This window comes from Notothenia rossii (genome assembly GCF_949606895.1).
Source record: "Notothenia rossii genome assembly, chromosome: 11".
In the NCBI taxonomy this organism is placed as follows: domain Eukaryota; kingdom Metazoa; phylum Chordata; class Actinopteri; order Perciformes; family Nototheniidae; genus Notothenia; species Notothenia rossii.
Window position 1 is genome coordinate 52,671,092 of NC_136910.1, and position 18,600 is coordinate 52,689,691.

The window sequence follows — 18,600 nt, forward strand, 5'->3', positions numbered from 1 at the left end:
GCTCTGGGGTTATTTTCCCCGTCTTTACCTCAGCCACAATGCAGACTCTATGCATTGCATTAATGAACACGATGTACAACATATATATATATATATATATATATATATATATATAAACTCCCCAAACAGGCGAAAACCTACCAGTTTCACCCACTGTCTCTGCCACCTCCCTCCATGCCTGGTTCCTCCGGTTTGTATCCCAGTAAATAGTTCCGGTCGTAAAGAACCGGGTGATTTGCTACCGTAATTTCTCGTTTGGAATATGAGGAAATGAACTGCGGTCTGGCTCTCCCAGCTTGCACGCGGTTTGATTGGCTAGCGCTTGAACTGTCAGATTTGCATAAACGGGATTTGATTGGCTGACGCTGGCTACTCCGGCATCTCCGAAGTACGGACCGCTATGCTACCCACAATTCAGTTCGGCGAAAAGCGAGGCAACGTGACGTCACCCCATTCAAAGTGAATGGGCAGACGCGTTGGAAACCGTTTTTGAAGCTGTCGAAGCTGTAGTGTGGACGGGCCGTGAAGCTCACATCAGAAGTCCACAACAAATGTACTATTCATTTTTATGGCGAATTACTATTGAAATTATCATAGGTGCAATCCCTGTTCTGTTTAACATTAACTAATATAATTGTTTATAAGCTTTTGGTTATTGGAAGTCTAGTTTAAACAGAGAGTTGAACAACAATTATTTTATGAAATACTTAAACTCTCAGACACTGTGTGAAGGTTTTACAGGGATAGTGCTGTTTGTTCTCCTGGATTTCAAAATGTCTGTCTGCTGTTGACTTCTGTTTTGATGTTTCCTTCAACAGCAGCAGCATAAAGTTGAGAAAAGTCCCCCGCAAGGAACAATAAATCCCTTTCCTCTTCTTTGGTTATGTATCTTTAAAGAAAAGGCATCCTTATCTTAAGCCATTTGATGTGCGATTTCTAACTAATCCTGTTACGTTATTTTTTTCTCTTCAGTTTAATGCTTTTAACATATTTACACTTTTGTTTTCTCTTCTGCTCACTTCAAATGTCAACTTTATGTGTCCCTGAAGGGAAATTGGATTTGCAAAATGGAGTGTAACAAAAACAAACATGGAAACTTTAGTCAGAATAAAAACACTCAGCACTGCATCAATGGACAGGCAATTGATCGGAACAGCAACAGCTATAGAATGTATCCCAATAAATAAAAGTATGACCAGCATAACATTTTCTGGATCAAAATGCATTAAAATATAAAATCTTCCAGTTGCAACACCATTATCAGAGATCATCATAAATATACCAGCAAAAAAAAAAAGTAAACCTAAGAGTCCAGCAGCAATATCATAGTCAAAAAAGTCAAGGTAATGCATTAAAACATAAAACACTGATAAGCCAATTGTTTTTAAATGTTATATATTGATGCCGATCTTTGATCTCCAATGACACTGCATAACTGTTTCCCTTACTGACCTTCATATTTGGGCTCCATGAAGATGAACAATGCACGGTTATTTTAATTTCTTTCATCAGATTGGTGAAGACGTCGTAACTTGTATTCCCTGCCAATCAAATGACAGCAGATATTTTCAGCCAAAAATAGGCGTGGCCAGGACAGGGAGGGAAAGTACCCAGATGGGTTTCTCTCATCTATAGGACAACATACACATTATCCAAAAGGTATGCCTATAAATATTCCTCTCATGAAGTAACTTTTATTGCGAGTTTAGGAGGGAAATGGGAATGCAGGCGTGTTTCTATCCTTTTGTCTTGACTGAGGGCAGAGGTGCCAGAGGGTAGGAAGGAAACTCCTGATGAAGAGGATGGGTGCTGTCAGAAAGGATGGTATTTGCCCTCTTCATCGCCGGACAGTTATAAAACAGAATCTGAACAGACAGGCTACTATTCTGTTATTCTGCTGTTTGAGTTTAATATGTTAACCTAAGGCTGCCATGTCAATAAACAAACATTTTAAAATTCAGTCAATTTTCTTGTTTCTTGGTCACTATGACGTGTCAACATGATACCTCGATAGGTGAACTCTCCTAAAACCATTTTAGTGCTACATACTAAAAAGTAAACATTGACTATAATCCCTTTATCAACTACAAAATTGAAGATATTTACCGATATCTTCTTCCGCAGTGCTTTAGCATTGTTCCTCAGACATGTCTCCCTCACTCCCCTCTTTTATGACCTCACTCAAAACCCATCCATTGTCCTTTGCTTTTAATCAGTGTTCAATTTCTTAATTGTTTATTATCTGCATTTAATGCAGTCTTCTGTGTGTACAATTTAAATAAAATAAAATAAAGAATCCATTAGCCCGCCTTTTCATTGTTTTTGTTGCTCTCTTGATGACCATTTAAAGTGTCTATTTAGAGTGCCTTTGAGCTCCTCTAAGAGCACTATACAAATTAAATGTATTAATATTACTCTTGAAAGTACATCACGAAAAGCAAGTGCAGTTCTGAAAAAACCGGCATCCCCTTTTTCGGTGCTGGAAGAAATAACGGAAATGTGTTCAAAACGTCCAAGTCAGTTTCACATTGTAGTGCTTTGTCTGTACACCAACTCAATACCAATCATCAAAGAGTCAAGGGAGTAAGCTCAAAGCAAGAAGCTACTGAGGTAAATGTGATATAACCGCCAAAAAGAAGAGAGACAGCACAGGTTGTGCAGTTTCATGTACATGTGAGAACATACAATCTAGGTATTATTAATAGTTTACACCTACACTTAATGACCTTCATTAATTTACCTAATTCAGTAACCTTTATCTTTTTTAGAACTTTGCTGTTTGACGTTCATGTTTTTCTACCGAACATATAGTAAGCGTACCGAACATATAGTAAGCGTTAGAAGAGACCTGCAGTTTCATGTTTATGGAGGAAAGTCTTTTTAAAGATTACTTTTATGGTATTTCTCCTTCACGTCGAAAGGAGCCAGTTGAGGTGGTTCGGGCACCTAGTTAGGATGCCACCTGGGCGCCTCCCTAGAGAGGTGTTCCAGGCACGTCCAGCTGGGAAGAGACCAAGGGGTATAGGACCAGGTGGAGGGATTATATCTCTTCGCTGGCCTGGGAGCGCCTTGGGATCCCCAAGTCAGAGCCGGTTGATGTGGCCGGGGAGAGGAAAGTTTGGGGCTCTCTGCTGGAACTGATACCTGCGACTGCGGCACCTCGACAGCCCAGAAGTGGCATTTCAGATTATATTTGATACCCTTTTATCTTCTTATATGAAGTCAATCGAATGAGTTTTCCAGGCCATTTTTCAGCCGATGAATGTGCTGGCTGTGTTTGGAAAGTACAGTTGGAAGAAAAAGTATGTGAACCCTTTGGAATTACGTGGATTTCTGCATAAGTTGGTCATAAAATGGAGGAAGCCACTACTGTCCAGAAAAAACATTGCTGCACGTTTGAAGTTTGCAAAAAAAGAGCACCTGGATGTTCCACAGCACTACTGGCAAAATATTCTGTGGACAGATGAAACCAAAGTTGAGTTGTTTGGAAGAAACACACAACGCTATGTGTGGAGAAAAAAAGGCACAGCACACCAACATCAAAACCTCATCCCAACTGTGAAGTATGGTGGAGGGAGCATCATGGTTTGGGGCTGCTTTGCTGCCTCAGGGCCTGGACAGATTGCCATCATCGACGGAAAAATGAATTCTCAAGGTTATCAAGACATTTTGCTGGAGAACTTAAGGCCATCTGTCCACCAATTGAAGCTCAACAGAAGATGGGTGATGCAACAGGACAACGACCCAAAGCACAGAAGTAAATTAACAACAGAATGGCTTCAACAGAAGAAAATACGCCTTCTGGAGTAGCCCAGTAAGAGTCCTGACCTCAACCCAATTGAGATGCTGTGGCATGACCTCAAGAGAGTGATTCACACCAGACATCCCAAGAATATTGCTGAACTTAAACAGTTTTGTAAATAGGAATGGTCCAAAATTCCTCCTGACAGATGTGCAGGTCTCATATGCAACTATAGGAAACGTTTGGTTGAGGTTATTGCTGCCAAGAGCTGGAAGAGTCTAAAGTGTGTTTTGAATCCCTCAGTTGTATTAATCCATGTCCTCATTTTGGCGTTTAATCTTGCTCAACCATCAAACACTAAATATCAACAAAGCTCAAAATGTTCCTTATTTTTGAAGTAATGTTTGTATATTATGTTATTGTTAGTGGAACAGTGGAGAGGCTTAATATAGCCAAAATAAACAATTCAATAGAAAAAACATGGGACCTGAAAGCAGACCCTGAGGAGCTCCAAGCATTATTGTATAGTGGGTTTAAAATGTATTAGGCGTCGGACCAGTGACACTCCTTGGGCAAATCCTCTTAGCTTAAAATATAGAAAAAACATACATCACTGTGCTACAGAGCTATAAATGTTTTTCAACACATTTACTGATGACTGAAAGTGTAACAAAAATGTTTTTATCTTGTTAAGTCTTCATTCATAGGCTACCAAAACTGTCACAGACATTCCTTGGATACTCTCATGTTCTGAATGGTTATATAGAGACATTTATGTTTCTTTAATTATCACTGTAAGCGCATATTTTTCTATTTCTTTTGATCTAGCATTTTGGTATTGTATAGACCCAGAATTGCATATTTAATGTGTGTTAATGTGAATAACCAAGTCTCCACAGTTGTGCAGTCATTCTCTTGGATCACAAAGAACCAGGGTTTGAATCTCCGGGGTACTTTGTCCTGCTGGCAAATAATGTGAGCCCTCGGGACACTAAAGGACAATTACCACCCCAGCCACAGCTTGTTCACCCTGCAAGCTATACAGTACAGAAGTACACACTGTGGGACACACTGTGGTACCACCGGAATAAAAGCACCAAAAAACGCAACTTGTTTTCCTTTTTTCTACTTAGCAGATTGAGACTAACTGCATTTAGTTGCACAACTCTGTATTGGAGCATTATAATGTAGCATTACATCCACGTGGTGCTCATTGAGGTTACTCTGCTTGGACAACAATTGCGTTTGTGTATTAAACACATTAATTCATAAAAATAAAAAGCAGACAAACCATTTTCAGTATTTTTTCTGCTCAACCAAAACATTATAACAATCAGTTGAGATGTTTAGACTTTTCGGGTCACAAAAGCACTGATAGCAACTAAAAACACTGTTAAAATGATGCTGCTATAATGCTTCTTCATTGTCTAGATGTCTAAGGCTATGTGTTCTGGTTAGAGAGACACACACACACACACACACACACACACACACACACACACACACACACACACACACACACACACACACACACACACACACACACACACACACACACACACACACACACACACACACACACACACACACACACACACACACACACACACACACACACACACACACACACACACACACACACACACACACACACACACACACACACACACACACACACACACACACACACACACACACACACACACACACACCTTGCTGCTCGCCAAGAATGCCCTCTTTGTCCCGATTTGTTTTGTGCTCTTTCAGCACGATTGCTTTATCATCAGAGAGGATAGAAAAATCACCTCTGTGCAAATTGAAAAAAGTTGGCCTTAATCCATACGTGCTTGGCACTCTCTTTATTCAGTTAGATAAGGTCCATGTGTATACTCCGTTTATATGTATGGTTGGTGAGCCTACAACAATAGGGGCACAGCTAAATAATGTCTTACTGAATTTCAACAGTGTTCAGTTGCTTCTCTTGTCACCTTTATGTTTTGACATCGAAGGAGGCCTAACCTTTTCCCCTCGGCTTTGATTAAATTAAACCGGACCAGTCAGATGTCATCAGAAGGGCACTGGGCAGGACTGACCTTTCTCTTCTGTTATATTGCAGTGAGTGGACTGAAGTGCAGTTTGGGGAATGTTAGCCACTAGACAAAGTATTTCTCAAGTCATATTCAGAGCTAACATTACCATGCGTCTTTTGTGAAGGATCATATGTCGACAGGTTTAAGAACAGTTGTGAAGTCATCCCGGACACATTAGGGTTAGATAGTTCGGACAACATTTGAAGGAAACCACATCATTTAAGAAGTGTGAATGCCTTGTGGGTTACATAGAAGGACTACTTAACCCTTTGACACCTCTGTGTTTCACACCCAGAAGATATACCTACAAGTTCTCCAACATTGCACCGCTCCTCCGCTCCCTTCACTGGCTGCCCGGATCAGCTTCAAGACACTATACAGGCCCACCGTGATATCCAGTCCTTCGTTCATCCAGGAAATGGTTAAACCTAACACTCCAGCACGTGCCATTCGCTACACATCAACCAATCAGCTCGCTATTCCCTCACTACAAGTTGGACCGAAGAACCTCTCGACAAGAACATGCCTGTTTGCTATCCTCGCTTCAAAATGCTGGAATGATTACCCATTGACATCAGAACAGCAGAAAGTCACATATGTTCCGTCGCAGACTGAACACCTGTTTCGCCTCTACCTTAGCCATCAAATATAACACAAGTACAATGGTAGCACTTAAAGGGTTTAGCCCATTTGAAACTAATGCACCTGCACTTACAATGGTTTTGCTTGTTTGAAGCTAATTTACTTTCATGTTTATTTTTGTTCCGAGTTTGTATCTTACTGGTGTATTGCACTTTAGTTTGATAAAAGCATCAGCTAAATGATCGATGATAAAAATGAAAAAGTCATCCAAACTTACAAACATAAAAAGGCATTTACATTAACTTGTGTGTTGACACTAATTTAATACATTTCATAGGTTCACATTACTATTGCTACACACGCTAACATTAAACAACAAAGCTTTTTATGAGGCTTCCCGTCAAAAGCGGCAAAAAAGGGTTGTGGTAACATTTAGACAGCCGAGCTTTCATTTTCCCCAAGACTGAAGGCCGAGGAAGTGACACCTCGGTGCTGTAATGATTATAGAAGCCTAGGAGCGATACAAGTCATCCATCAAAGTCACAGTAGCCAGATGAAAAGCAGCGCACGGACGCAGACGGTAAAGACAGTCTGCTGCCGGGTAAGAATCTATGGCGTCGTGGACAATGATGAGGCAGCGTCTTCTCCTGCTGAGCACTGACAATCAGGGACGCTTTTGCATGAGTGTGCACCCTGAGGATGTTTATGACACTACTTAGGATGCACAATGGATCCTTGTAAGTTATCACATACTGTAAAGGGTACTTAAATTCAGAGTTAGCTGCTTGGCTCTATTTCTTATAAGAAAAAAAATACAGTGAAGAAATTGCTAAAATAATGCAAACCCCGGTCCAAAGTTCCAACACAAGTCCAACATTCATCAACTTAAACCCTGTAAACGACTCCTATCATATCTCTGTCTGTACTGGGAGGGTTTCGTAGCTTACAATTAGCAGAAAATACAGTATTATTTAAGTAAGTACCGCATTACAACACATGTCTAATATGTAAGGGTTAATGTGCTGCGACGCGGTCATTATGGGGAAAAGAACACCGACAGGCTGATTAGGAGCCCGACGCGAAGCGGAGTGATCTCGATCGGCATGAAGGTGTTCTTTTCCCCATAAGGACCAAGTCGCTGCACATTATCCCGCTTATTACATGGCCACATTCTCAACAAAGTAACGTTACGACTCCCAATATTAATTGAAATGCTTTTATGGATTTATAAAATGATTTTATTGATTTAAAAAATAGTTGTATTTATTGATTTAAATTGACATGCATCCGCTAAGAAAAATAGTCCGTTGTTACCGTTTGAACTAACGTAGCAACGGCAGGAACTGCTTCGATAGCGTTTTTGAGGAGCTTTTTGATTACAGATTTGAAAACATCGCTGCTTGCTTTAAAAGTAGCACAATTCATAATGTTAAACCTTGGAAAGTATCTAGATATCCCTGCCCTAATGCCAAAGTAACTGGCAACTGAATATGTGTCGCCGTTTGATGTCTATGTCTGGACCGTTGCGGAAAAAGGAGGATTTCTGCCCGTTACTTCTCCGCTGTTTTCTTGTCGCTCTTGTCTTGTAAGTTAGAAGGCCAAACTGTATACAGTTAAATCGAACGGACTTGTTTGTGCAGATGTGAGCGTCCTTAACAACGGTCAATAAGTCCTTGACAGCGGTCTGTCTGTTCGGTATTAACAACGTGTCACGTGTTCTGAATTGACCAATCAGAATCGAGTATTCAACTAAGCCATGTAATAACACTTGATAATATTGATATAGCAACTGATGATTTGCTCTGTTGTATGTTCTTTTGAAGCTACCCACAAGTATAGTAGTTTTTTCTTATAAGATAGCAGTGTTGCATGATACCAACTGTCCCTCCAGATAAAAAGGAAGATATTTGTATGCCAGTCACAGGCTTCAGTGTGCAGCAGCTACAGCTCAACCGAGTGGGCACAATATTCATAACACCCACATCAAGATCACCACCCTCAGCCTAACATTACTGCTCTTTACTATACAGAGAAACCAAAAGCCATGCAAAGCAATTATCCACACAGTTATCTGCCAAACAGCGTCAACATCACTCTGGTGGTATCAAGAAATGAGAATGCTGCAAGTCTGACTTCATCAATAAACAAGCTTTGCTCTGTAAAAGCTCTGTTAGGAGGCGTGTGGCGCAGTGGATAGAGCCTTAATCTGGGGATCAGATGGTCACAGGTTCAAACCCTACTGCAGACAGCATGTTGTTGTGTCCCTGGGCAAGACACTTCACCCCAAATTGCTCCTGTGGGGATTGCCCACAGTATTGAGTATGTAAGTCGCTTTGGATAAAAGCGTCTAACAAGTGACATGTTATGTAATGTAAAACAAGCAACACGTTAACATCCTCCCTGACAATAACCTGCTTGTTTTTTAGTTGTCAAAATATCAAAGATATGTTTTGTATTTTATTTATCAGAGTGTTTGATCAACACAATGATATCTGCTTTCCAAATTAAGGAAGCATTGGAGTGAATTATCCCACAAACTAATCAGAACATTATTTATTTTGTATTATTCGAACACAAACATGAATAGGCCCTATAATGCTTTTGTTGGGGGTACCCTTTCCTGTAGTGTGTTATATAGGTTTTTGTGCATGCCAATGGTCTGCAAAGGCTAACATCCAAAAGAAAGAGTTTGCACAGAGGTAATAACATCAGAAGTGCCGTCTCATCCCTGTTAAGATAAGCAGAACAGTTTTTCATAAACCAACCACCAATTTCAATGAAGACAATCAATTATTCAGTTACGAGCAAACAAAAAACAAGCTTAGGACCTAGATGTCCGCCCGGCTGTTTCATACTGGCAAATCTGGGAATAACACTGAACAAATTGGAAGAACACACATTTTGTTTGCTTTCCATTTTGTTGCCAAGCCATGTAGAGTGTAGCCCAGTGGAACAAAGTATCTTTCAAGCCCAAACACAGACCTAAGTAAAATGTGTTCTGCAGGTTATATAACTTTCTCTTCTTTGAAAAAATGAAACATAAAGGTCACATTTTCCATCCAGGCGCATAACACTATAAGAACATCAAAATGACAGATTAATAGAGAGGTACAGGAGGACAGTAAATGCATGGTTGACTGGATACACACTACAGAGCACTTTAACACATGGCAATAAAGCCAAGCTTACTGAAAGTAATGCAGATGCCAACAACACCTGTCTGCTGCCTCGTATATCCTTTGCTCTTTGTTACAAACAGGCATTGTGGTGCATCACGTAGGTATACAAAGCCACATTTTGGAACAACATGTCCTACTAGGGTCAAAGACAAGTTCAACAGCGTCTTCATCTTCATGAACATGCTGTACAGGTACAAGACTGCAGGGTGTGCAGAGTCTATCAAAGGCAGTCCTCCTTTTAGTTGCGCACTTGGACACAAAAAGGCATGAATACATTTAAGATAAATGTGTTCTCTCTGAAGTTACAATCACGTCACTGCAACGTCGCTGCATACTGTCGGCTAGGGCTTGTACAGTAAGTCATGCATCTGTATAAACATTTTTTTACATTCTCAAATTTGCATGAAATATAAAACATGCGTGGAATTAACCTGCAAAACAAACGTATTGACGATATACTGCACGCTGTACTCTTTAGTCAACTGTACATCACTATCAATGCGCATATCACTGCACGGGTACAAACTCATCTATACCGCTATGCTTGGACTGCTGCCCCTCTACATATCCACTTGCATATCACACAAACAGTACAGCTATAGCCTGCGATCTCAAAATGACATCACTCTGTCCGTCCCCTCAGTACGCACGGAGCTTGGGAAAAAAGCCATATCATACTCTGCCCCCTCGACCTGGAACACACGTGGCAGGAACTTAAGCTGACCAGTTTGATACCCATCACAGATTTTAAACACATTTTTAAAAAGCTGGAGAAATCATCTGTGGGTGTTTGCACCTGCTATGTCTAACTACTTTTTACGATGTTTTATTTGATTGTTGCCTCTGTGTTTAGTGTCCTGTCTGTCTGTGACTTTGTGTGGTGGTGTTACCACTGAACAGGTCTCTCTTGAGAATGAGACCTTGTGTCTCAATGACATTCACCTGTATAAATAAAGGCCAAATGAAAAAATAAAAAATGTGGCAAACGTTTTAAGTTACAGGTGGTCAAACTACAGACTCTAGTGAACAAAAGTGATGGCTAAACCTCTTCTAAATGTCTTTACTTAATTCTTGTAACCATAACTGATCTACTAAATATTACAGTTGGCATTAATTGTTCAATATAAAATGTCCAGCGAGATGAAAATGATAAAAACAATTGAGAAAATGAATGTGTTCTTGGAAATAGCTTTTGAGGAACATATGCGACCACATTTTTTTTGGGGGGGGAACAAATATATTCTAATATTTATCCAGCAAGATGACACTCCAACCAGGCTTTGATGCTGCTGCATTAGGCTGACATGGGGGGAGTTGTTAAAAGCAGCGTTTAACAGGCGTGACAGGCAGTGACGCTTCTGTACGCACAGTTTAAGATGATCAAACACTACGGATCACACCATGTGATGTCCTTTTAACAGAGGATGTGTCTAATCTGAGAGCAGTGCAGCTCCCCCCCTACTGGCAGTTGAACCCTGGGCTCTAGACAGCATGGGGTTCATCATCAAAATGTTAACGGCTGCCATTTGCCAGCGCTAATATGGAAACACTGAGAACAAGGCTTGAATACATTAACATTAACATAATTGTAATGTTTTGCAAGTTTTCTAAAAATAAAACAGCTTGGTAAACAGTTTGCTCTTCCATTCCCCATTATCTATTTTAGTAACAAGGCAAACTGACTACTTAAGAAATATTACGAAAAAGCTTATGCATACTTTGTGTTTGCATAAGAAATCACGCCAAAGCGGCTTCCCACAAAAAACTTTTGGGCTTCAAATGTTTCACTCTGTGTGTAAATTATGAAGATAAAAGTGGATACACATATTCTATTTCTGAATATCTCTAGTGAATCCAGAGTGCATCATCTAAGTGCGGAAAGTCATGTGGGGACATTTTTTTCATTTCATGTTTTATTAAATAAGAAACTTGTCATTCGAACTCCAAAACCCTATCTCAATGCAATAGTTTGTTATATTTGACAGACTTCTTCTATTAAGCTTTTAAAAAACTAATGAAGACCTACGGAAGAGGATTAGGGCCACATTATTTATTTTTGGGAGGATTTGAAAAAAATATGTTTATTTTTGTTCTGAGAAAAAAGTCTGACTTTTTTCTCAGAATTCTGACTTTTTTCTCAGAACAAAAAAAAAATATTTTTTTGGGGAGAAAAACAATTCTGACTTTAAAGTCAGAATTCTGAGATTAAAGTCAGAATTCTGAGAATAAAGTCAGAATTCTGACTTTTTTCTCCCAAAAAAATGTATATATATTTTTTTCAAATCCTCCCAAAAAAAATAATCATGTGGCCCTAATCCTCTTCCGTAAAGACCTATCTTTTTACATTTACTTTTATTTCTATTTGAAATGTGTGTGATGTGTCCTGTTATTATGTTTGTTCCTTTCAGGACTCGACGTGGTCTATGTTTTGTTTTTATTTTGACCTAAAATGTCTTCCTCATGTGCTTATCATGTCTCTGTGGTCTTAACTTTTTACTTGTGAAGCACTTTGTGAAATCTATTTCTGTGAAAGGTGCTATAATAAATAAACATATTATTATTAATATTCACATGGTTGATCCCCGAAAGAAGCCATACAAAAGGACCATTATTACTGCTAGTTATAGTTATAAAAGGCGGAAGTCAGGTCAACAATTTCCATGAGTAATGTGTGGGGTCAATCGAAGGGGACATAAAACACAGGGAGAAAGCCCTAGTTGAATTGCCAACACGTAAAGAAGTTGATTTGTTTATGTCCAAACTGTGCCAATGAATTCAGTTTTTGAATGTGTTATATGTTGCTTTGTATAATATAGTAAGTGCAATTTGGGCCATGCGACGTACAGTAATAGAATATTAGAAATATCCCCTGATAATGCCTATTTAATGGGCTGACACCAACATGTGTTGCCATTAGTCCATTCATGTGGATAACACATATTATTTTATATAAATAGTGTGTATGTTCCTAAAATGGTCAAGTTTAGCAATATCAGCGAGTCGTTTTTAATTGGACATATAGTCGCTAGCTATCGTTATTTATCGGTAATCATTATACTACACATATAACCATATCAATTATGATTGAATGTCAGATTGAATGTCATAGTGAACTTGTTTAGGATCCTAGCCTTTCAGCCTCAATGATTCACCTTACCTTATTCCTGCAGCGCCTGTGTAAATATCCTTCAGGACTATCATTTAGTTTCCATCTCGGTTGTTTAGATTAAGGTGTATTTTCCTTTAAGGCCCTGTTTACAGAGCACATATTTTAATGAACTTGCTCTGAGCACTAACAATGCAGCCGTGACCGTGCTGCTGATGTCAACAGAGAGGGGCTTGTAAACTAATGAGCTCCTTGGAGATATAATATATTCAATATGTATGTTACTGACCCATTTTATGGCCAGCTCAGCTCATAGTTTTAAACACTGTGACCTTAGGTTTAGTATTTGCGTGTCTCAACTATTTTCCTGAGCATGACACACACACACACACACACACACACACACACACACACACACACACACACACACACACACACACACACACACACACACACACACACACACACACACACACACACACACACACACACACACACACACACACACACACACACACACACACACACACACACACACACACACACACACACACACACACACACACACACACACACACACACACACACACACACACACACACACGCCTCCCCCGCATTCTGTCCCCAATTTGGCTGTGAAAATAATGCCATGTGTCTACTCGTCACTCGAAATAAACAAAAGGGATGAAACACAGCACAACAGGTAGGAAAATGTGCATTATTAAGATATTTGTTTCTTTCTCTAATCCCTAGACTCAAGAATAAATGTGTTTGTTTTTTTAACTTTAACCAGTCATTTGACCGGCAGTACGTAATATCGGTCCAATAACAGTGTAACATGGGCGTAATACGGGTGATATCATGTGTAGAGTGGGTCTAATTACAGCATAATTGGGATATATTGGGTTCAATACGGGTGTAATAACAGTTTAATTACCGTGCATTATGTGTCTAATAACAGTGTAATATGGTTCCAATGGAACATGGGAATAATAAGGGTGTACTATTGGTGCAAAACATGGTGTAATAGGGGTGTATTGATGTGTAACATGGGTATAATAACAGTGTCATGAAGAAAATATCAATAAATAAGTTTTCCCAAATATTCATATGTGATTTCCCATTTAGGGTTTAATGAAAGCCGCCTTCAATTTTTTTTAGTATTTAGAAATGACATAATTTGATGCAAAATATTAGTCAGCTATAGGCACATTAATTGAGGTAAGGGGAGAAAAATGTGGCGACGAAAAAAATCCTAAAATGCAAATCTAAGGCACTTTGCAGGCAGCATATATTAAATAAAGCAGTATACGTGCACGTCGTATCTCTGGATATTAAAGCCTTTCTACCTCCTGTCTTTCCTTCCCTTTCTTAATAATCAGAAGCCTTTCTGGTTGCTAACAACACTCCACACACGCTGTGTGTGAGTGTGGGTGCCTGTGTGGGCCGTCTAATAGGTGCCTGTGTAATTGGCTGGTTGACAGGCAGATCACTAAAAGGCGTGAGATGAAGGGCTCAGGGGAAGAGGCGTCCATCCTCACTCTCCTTCTGTTGCCATGTCACCGTGACTAACACACATCTGTAAGCAAAACCTACGGAGGCTGCTTTGCAATCTAAGGTTTCACTATTTAATACCTTGGAAATTAAAGAATCAGTATGTACCCTGTTTATGTTTGATATCGTACTTCTGTGTTTTGAAACAACAAAAACACCATATGTATGAGACAGAGCCGTGGAGAGAGGGGTGAACCGTCAGTGTAGATTACATAAAGCAACTGCTGCTGTACAGTGACACTTGTAGGTCATTTGTGAGTTGGGAAGTGTGATTTATGATTATTTTACTGGCAACTATAGATTGCTAGAGGCTTGGCAGAGTATTACACTAATGTTTAAAGGTTCTGTACTCCCCTGGGGGAGAGAGAGAGATAGAGAGAGAAAGACCATGTGGATGAACGAGAGAGTCGGAGCGTAAGAATATAGAGGGATACAAAAAGGTTATGTGATCATAAAGCCTTTAGTAAAAATCTAATTTGTTCTGGTTTATCAGTGATGTGTTTTTAATATTTAGTATGATTCACAATATTGGAGAGATTTATCTTTTTTTTTATCATAAGGCCCAATATGGGGAAAAAAGAGGGGGTATATTGTGCTCATTTTCAGGATCATATTTGTATGTTGTGTGTCTGCTGTGACATGCATTAATGTTGAACTGCCTGTTCCTGTATCTGGAATCTATTTATCTGGAAGATGTTGTTTTTATAGATGCATTAGAGTATGCCATTACACCATTACAATAGCAACCCAAACTACAAAATATCTCTCCAGCAATTTAAGGATGTTTTGAAAATGAATAACATATTCGTTCATTCCCTCGTTGCCTCTCTCATAGGGAAAACGTACATATGTTCAAGAAACTATTCCTAAGTTTTACTACGAAAAAGAAAATATTTACTTTTCAGGACTTGATGCCCAATGTGAAGGCAGTGTGTTCACAGCCCAATGCATCCAACAAACACCATATGCTACTTTTGAATTTGTTCAGACTCCTAAAAGCAATTATATTTTAACAGCCTGTCCGGTGGAGAAGAAAAAGAAAATCAACTTGCCAGAAAATAGCCCAGAGTAGTAATCAACATCACTTTTGAAAGAAGAGAAAGTGGCATATTGATATAACTCTGGGCGTTGTCCTATCACTGTGAATGAAATATTTAAAAAAGGAAATGTCCACTCAGGACAGAGATATTGTAGATGTTTCACTGGTTGGAGGGATCTAATCTTAGAGGGGCCCAGTGCGGATACAGCCTGATCCCTCGTGGCTTTTCTGCACTTTTCAATGTCCTACTTTAAATCCCCAGCCGCTGTTCTGCACCTTATCCTGGGCTCGGACATCCCTGTTAGGACAGCAGGTGAGAGCAATGTCCGCCCCCTCAGGATGTCAAATCAAATTTTTACGGATGCACACTAAAAAAGCTTTATTCATATAACTAGCTTTTCTTTTGTTTGAAGGAGGGTCCTTGGGTTGTTGGTGTGTACAGCGTAGATACAAAATGCTGAACGGATGTTATAGTCGATAAACTCATGTTCTTTAAATGTACGTCCCTGTTTTTAAAGGGTTTCAAATCATACACAGGAAGTAACTGTTATATAAAATCTTTCCAGAGGTCTCTCCTTTGTATAGAAAGTGCGCCTCACAGGAAGATAATTTACTCCACAGCTTCACTCTTTGTCCAAAATACAGGGCCACTGGATCAATAGATCCTCTTTATTGTCAAAGATATTGAGCGACCGTGCCCAATTACAATTACTCTGAGGAAATTTAGAGATGAAATTAAACAAAAAATTGTGCTTCCTGGAAAATGGACCCACAGCTGCAAGAAAATATCCTATTATTTACGAAATAGTCCTAATCAAGGTTCAAGGTTCAAGGCTTTTATTGGTCATACGAACATAGCTACAGTGTAGTTATGACGATGACAACCTTAGGTCACAGGCTCCTCCAACAGTGCAACACAATTACACAGGAAAACAGAAAGAAATAGTGCAAGTAAATAGTAAATACAAAAAGTGAAATAGTGCAATAAGAGTCTATAATGCAAGTTATTGGAATATGATATACAGTATTAGATCAATCATGTCTAAGTAGCAGCCAGATTAATGTTATGGATGTTGTTTCGAAGTTCAGGTGTTTAATAGCCGTATGGCCTGTGAGATGAAACTGAAAAATATTGTCGCTATGGCTTATAGAAAGTAAAAAAAACTAAATTCACAGGCTACAGCTTCTTTTTCAGTATACGCGTATTAGGAACGAAAACTGTGTGAGGAGAAATGTGCTGAAAGGCCTAAGAAATCTATAACCCAGAAATGTGTCAGCGACTCAGCACTTCTAGTTCGCTCGTCTTTAGGTCAATGTTTTTTGTAATGTGGTTTTCGTTAGATGCCTGATCCAAGGTCTGTACAAGTTTCCTCCTTCCTGACAGTTCACAGTGTGCCGCTGCCCGGTGTAATTCAAATGTACCGCCGCGTGCAGCACAGACACACAGCTGCAGCCCGGCCGCAGCACCGGAAATGGAACTGCTGGGAGAAAAACTGACTATCAAGAGATGTAACGTTATCTTTGATAATATTTAGTCTCCTCATTTTTCGTCAACGAAAGTAAAGAGAGATTTTGGCATAGTTTTTATTTAGTAAATTACATTTTCGTCTCGTGACTTTTCGTCAACGATATTGCATGATGATTTTGTTAGTTATTGTTTACTGCCGTCGGTGCCGTCTCGTCATCGTCTCGTTTTAGTCATGGAAAAAAAGGTCGTTGACGAACATATTTCGTCATAGTTTTAGTCAACGAAATTAACACTACTACTGAACATAATCACATCAAACATTAGCCATTGTTAGCTTAGCGGTGGCGACCTGAAGTCACTTGACCGTTATGTATTTAGTATATAGACTGGCATTAGCTTCATACTTCTGGAAATGGCATTTACGGTTAAGAAATGATAAACTACAAAGATGCGTCCTACCTGCACCACTCTATAAGGGAGAGAGTCATTGTTCGCACTCCATTGCAAGACCATTATTATCTCACATTCACAGTTTCGTGTGTTGGATCAAAGTGAGGCGGTGTGTGAGGCTGCAAGTGTAAGATTGATTAAAGTAATACCTTGAGTCCTCCACACTCTGCTGCTGATCCCTGGTCCACGCCCGTGATGTAAATCCCCAGCGCATATTCTGCCCCCCCCCGGATCATCAGACCCAGAGACCGGCCGTCGTCCAACACCAAGTTGACCTATTAAAGACCGAAAGAGAAAGAGATAAAGACGGCAGAAGCAGGGGTTAAATGTTTAAACGAACCAGACACTTCTTAAATATCAACATTTCAAATGACATTTTACGGTCTCAATTGAGCTGTGGGGCTGCTCACATTGAAATGGAAATGTGAAACACACCACATAAAAGAAATGACAGCCCTGCTCTGAGCTGGGATTTGCCGGATGAAAATAGAGAGTTTCAGTGTGGTGCCTCAGAGCTATTACGTAATAAAAAGGGATGTTGTTCTGATTGGAGAAAGGAGTGTTTGAATTGGTCAATCCGTTTGTTTACAAGGCTCATCCATTTCAATCCCTGTGATAAGAGAGGAACCATTATAACATATTCCACCAACCGGTATTAATTGGATACCTTTTTACAGTGTGCGAAAAAGTACACGTCCCACCGTCCGGGACGTGTTATTTACAATATCGGACAAGTAGATCTTTCAATTGACTTGTCCGGCGGACAAGTGACGTTTTTCGCCCGGATTTATTGTTATATTATTGATAGATTCAGTTTACAAAAGGCAGAACTCATTCGCAAATTGGACGTGTCCGCCATTGTTCGTTTAGAAATGTTAGTTTCGGTTCTGTTTGTCGATTCCTAATGAAATGCATCTCGCCGCTTTCTGTGCAGGGGCGGGGCGGGAAGTGTAGCACAGTGGCAGGGTTGGGAAGCAAAACTCGGTTCCGAGTTGGAACAAATAACAATTGTCCGTTCCCGGGATTGATAAGAGTTGTGAGGACAGGAGGCGAAGCCGAGCCCCGCGGACCGCAGCTCCCTCTCTCTGCTCCGGATCAGCTGATCGCTGCATGGTGCAGCTCAGCGTCTCTCTCTCTCTCTCTCTCTCTCTCTCTCTCTCTTTCTACACACAGCGGATTCACTGCCCGTTTAACAGCCTCATCTTTGTCAAACTTTCTTATGTTCTTTCTCTAACACGTAATGAAGGTTATTAGGACTTTTAGCTCCTTTGTTGTTAATATTGACCGCCATTTCCTTTATGAAGTGAAGCAGCCTCCCTGTGTCCTCGCGCTGTAATCATATCCCCGGACCCCCATACTCGGAGGAGCACAGGGATGTCAGTATTGTTTA

The 18,600-nt window shown here is 39.9% G+C and overlaps 1 protein-coding gene across 4 annotated transcripts in view; it reads right to left on the reverse strand.

The window, feature by feature from the left end:
* Positions 1–18,600, reverse strand: part of whrna (whirlin a) — a 158,796-nt gene that overhangs the window by 59,089 nt on the left and 81,107 nt on the right. For all 4 annotated transcript variants that reach the window (XM_079657505.1, XM_079657504.1, XM_079657503.1 and 1 more), the window contains exon 3: positions 17,360–17,485. In XM_079657505.1, coding sequence (XP_079513631.1) covers positions 17,360–17,485 — 126 coding nt within the window. The remainder of the gene's footprint in view (positions 1–17,359; positions 17,486–18,600) is intronic.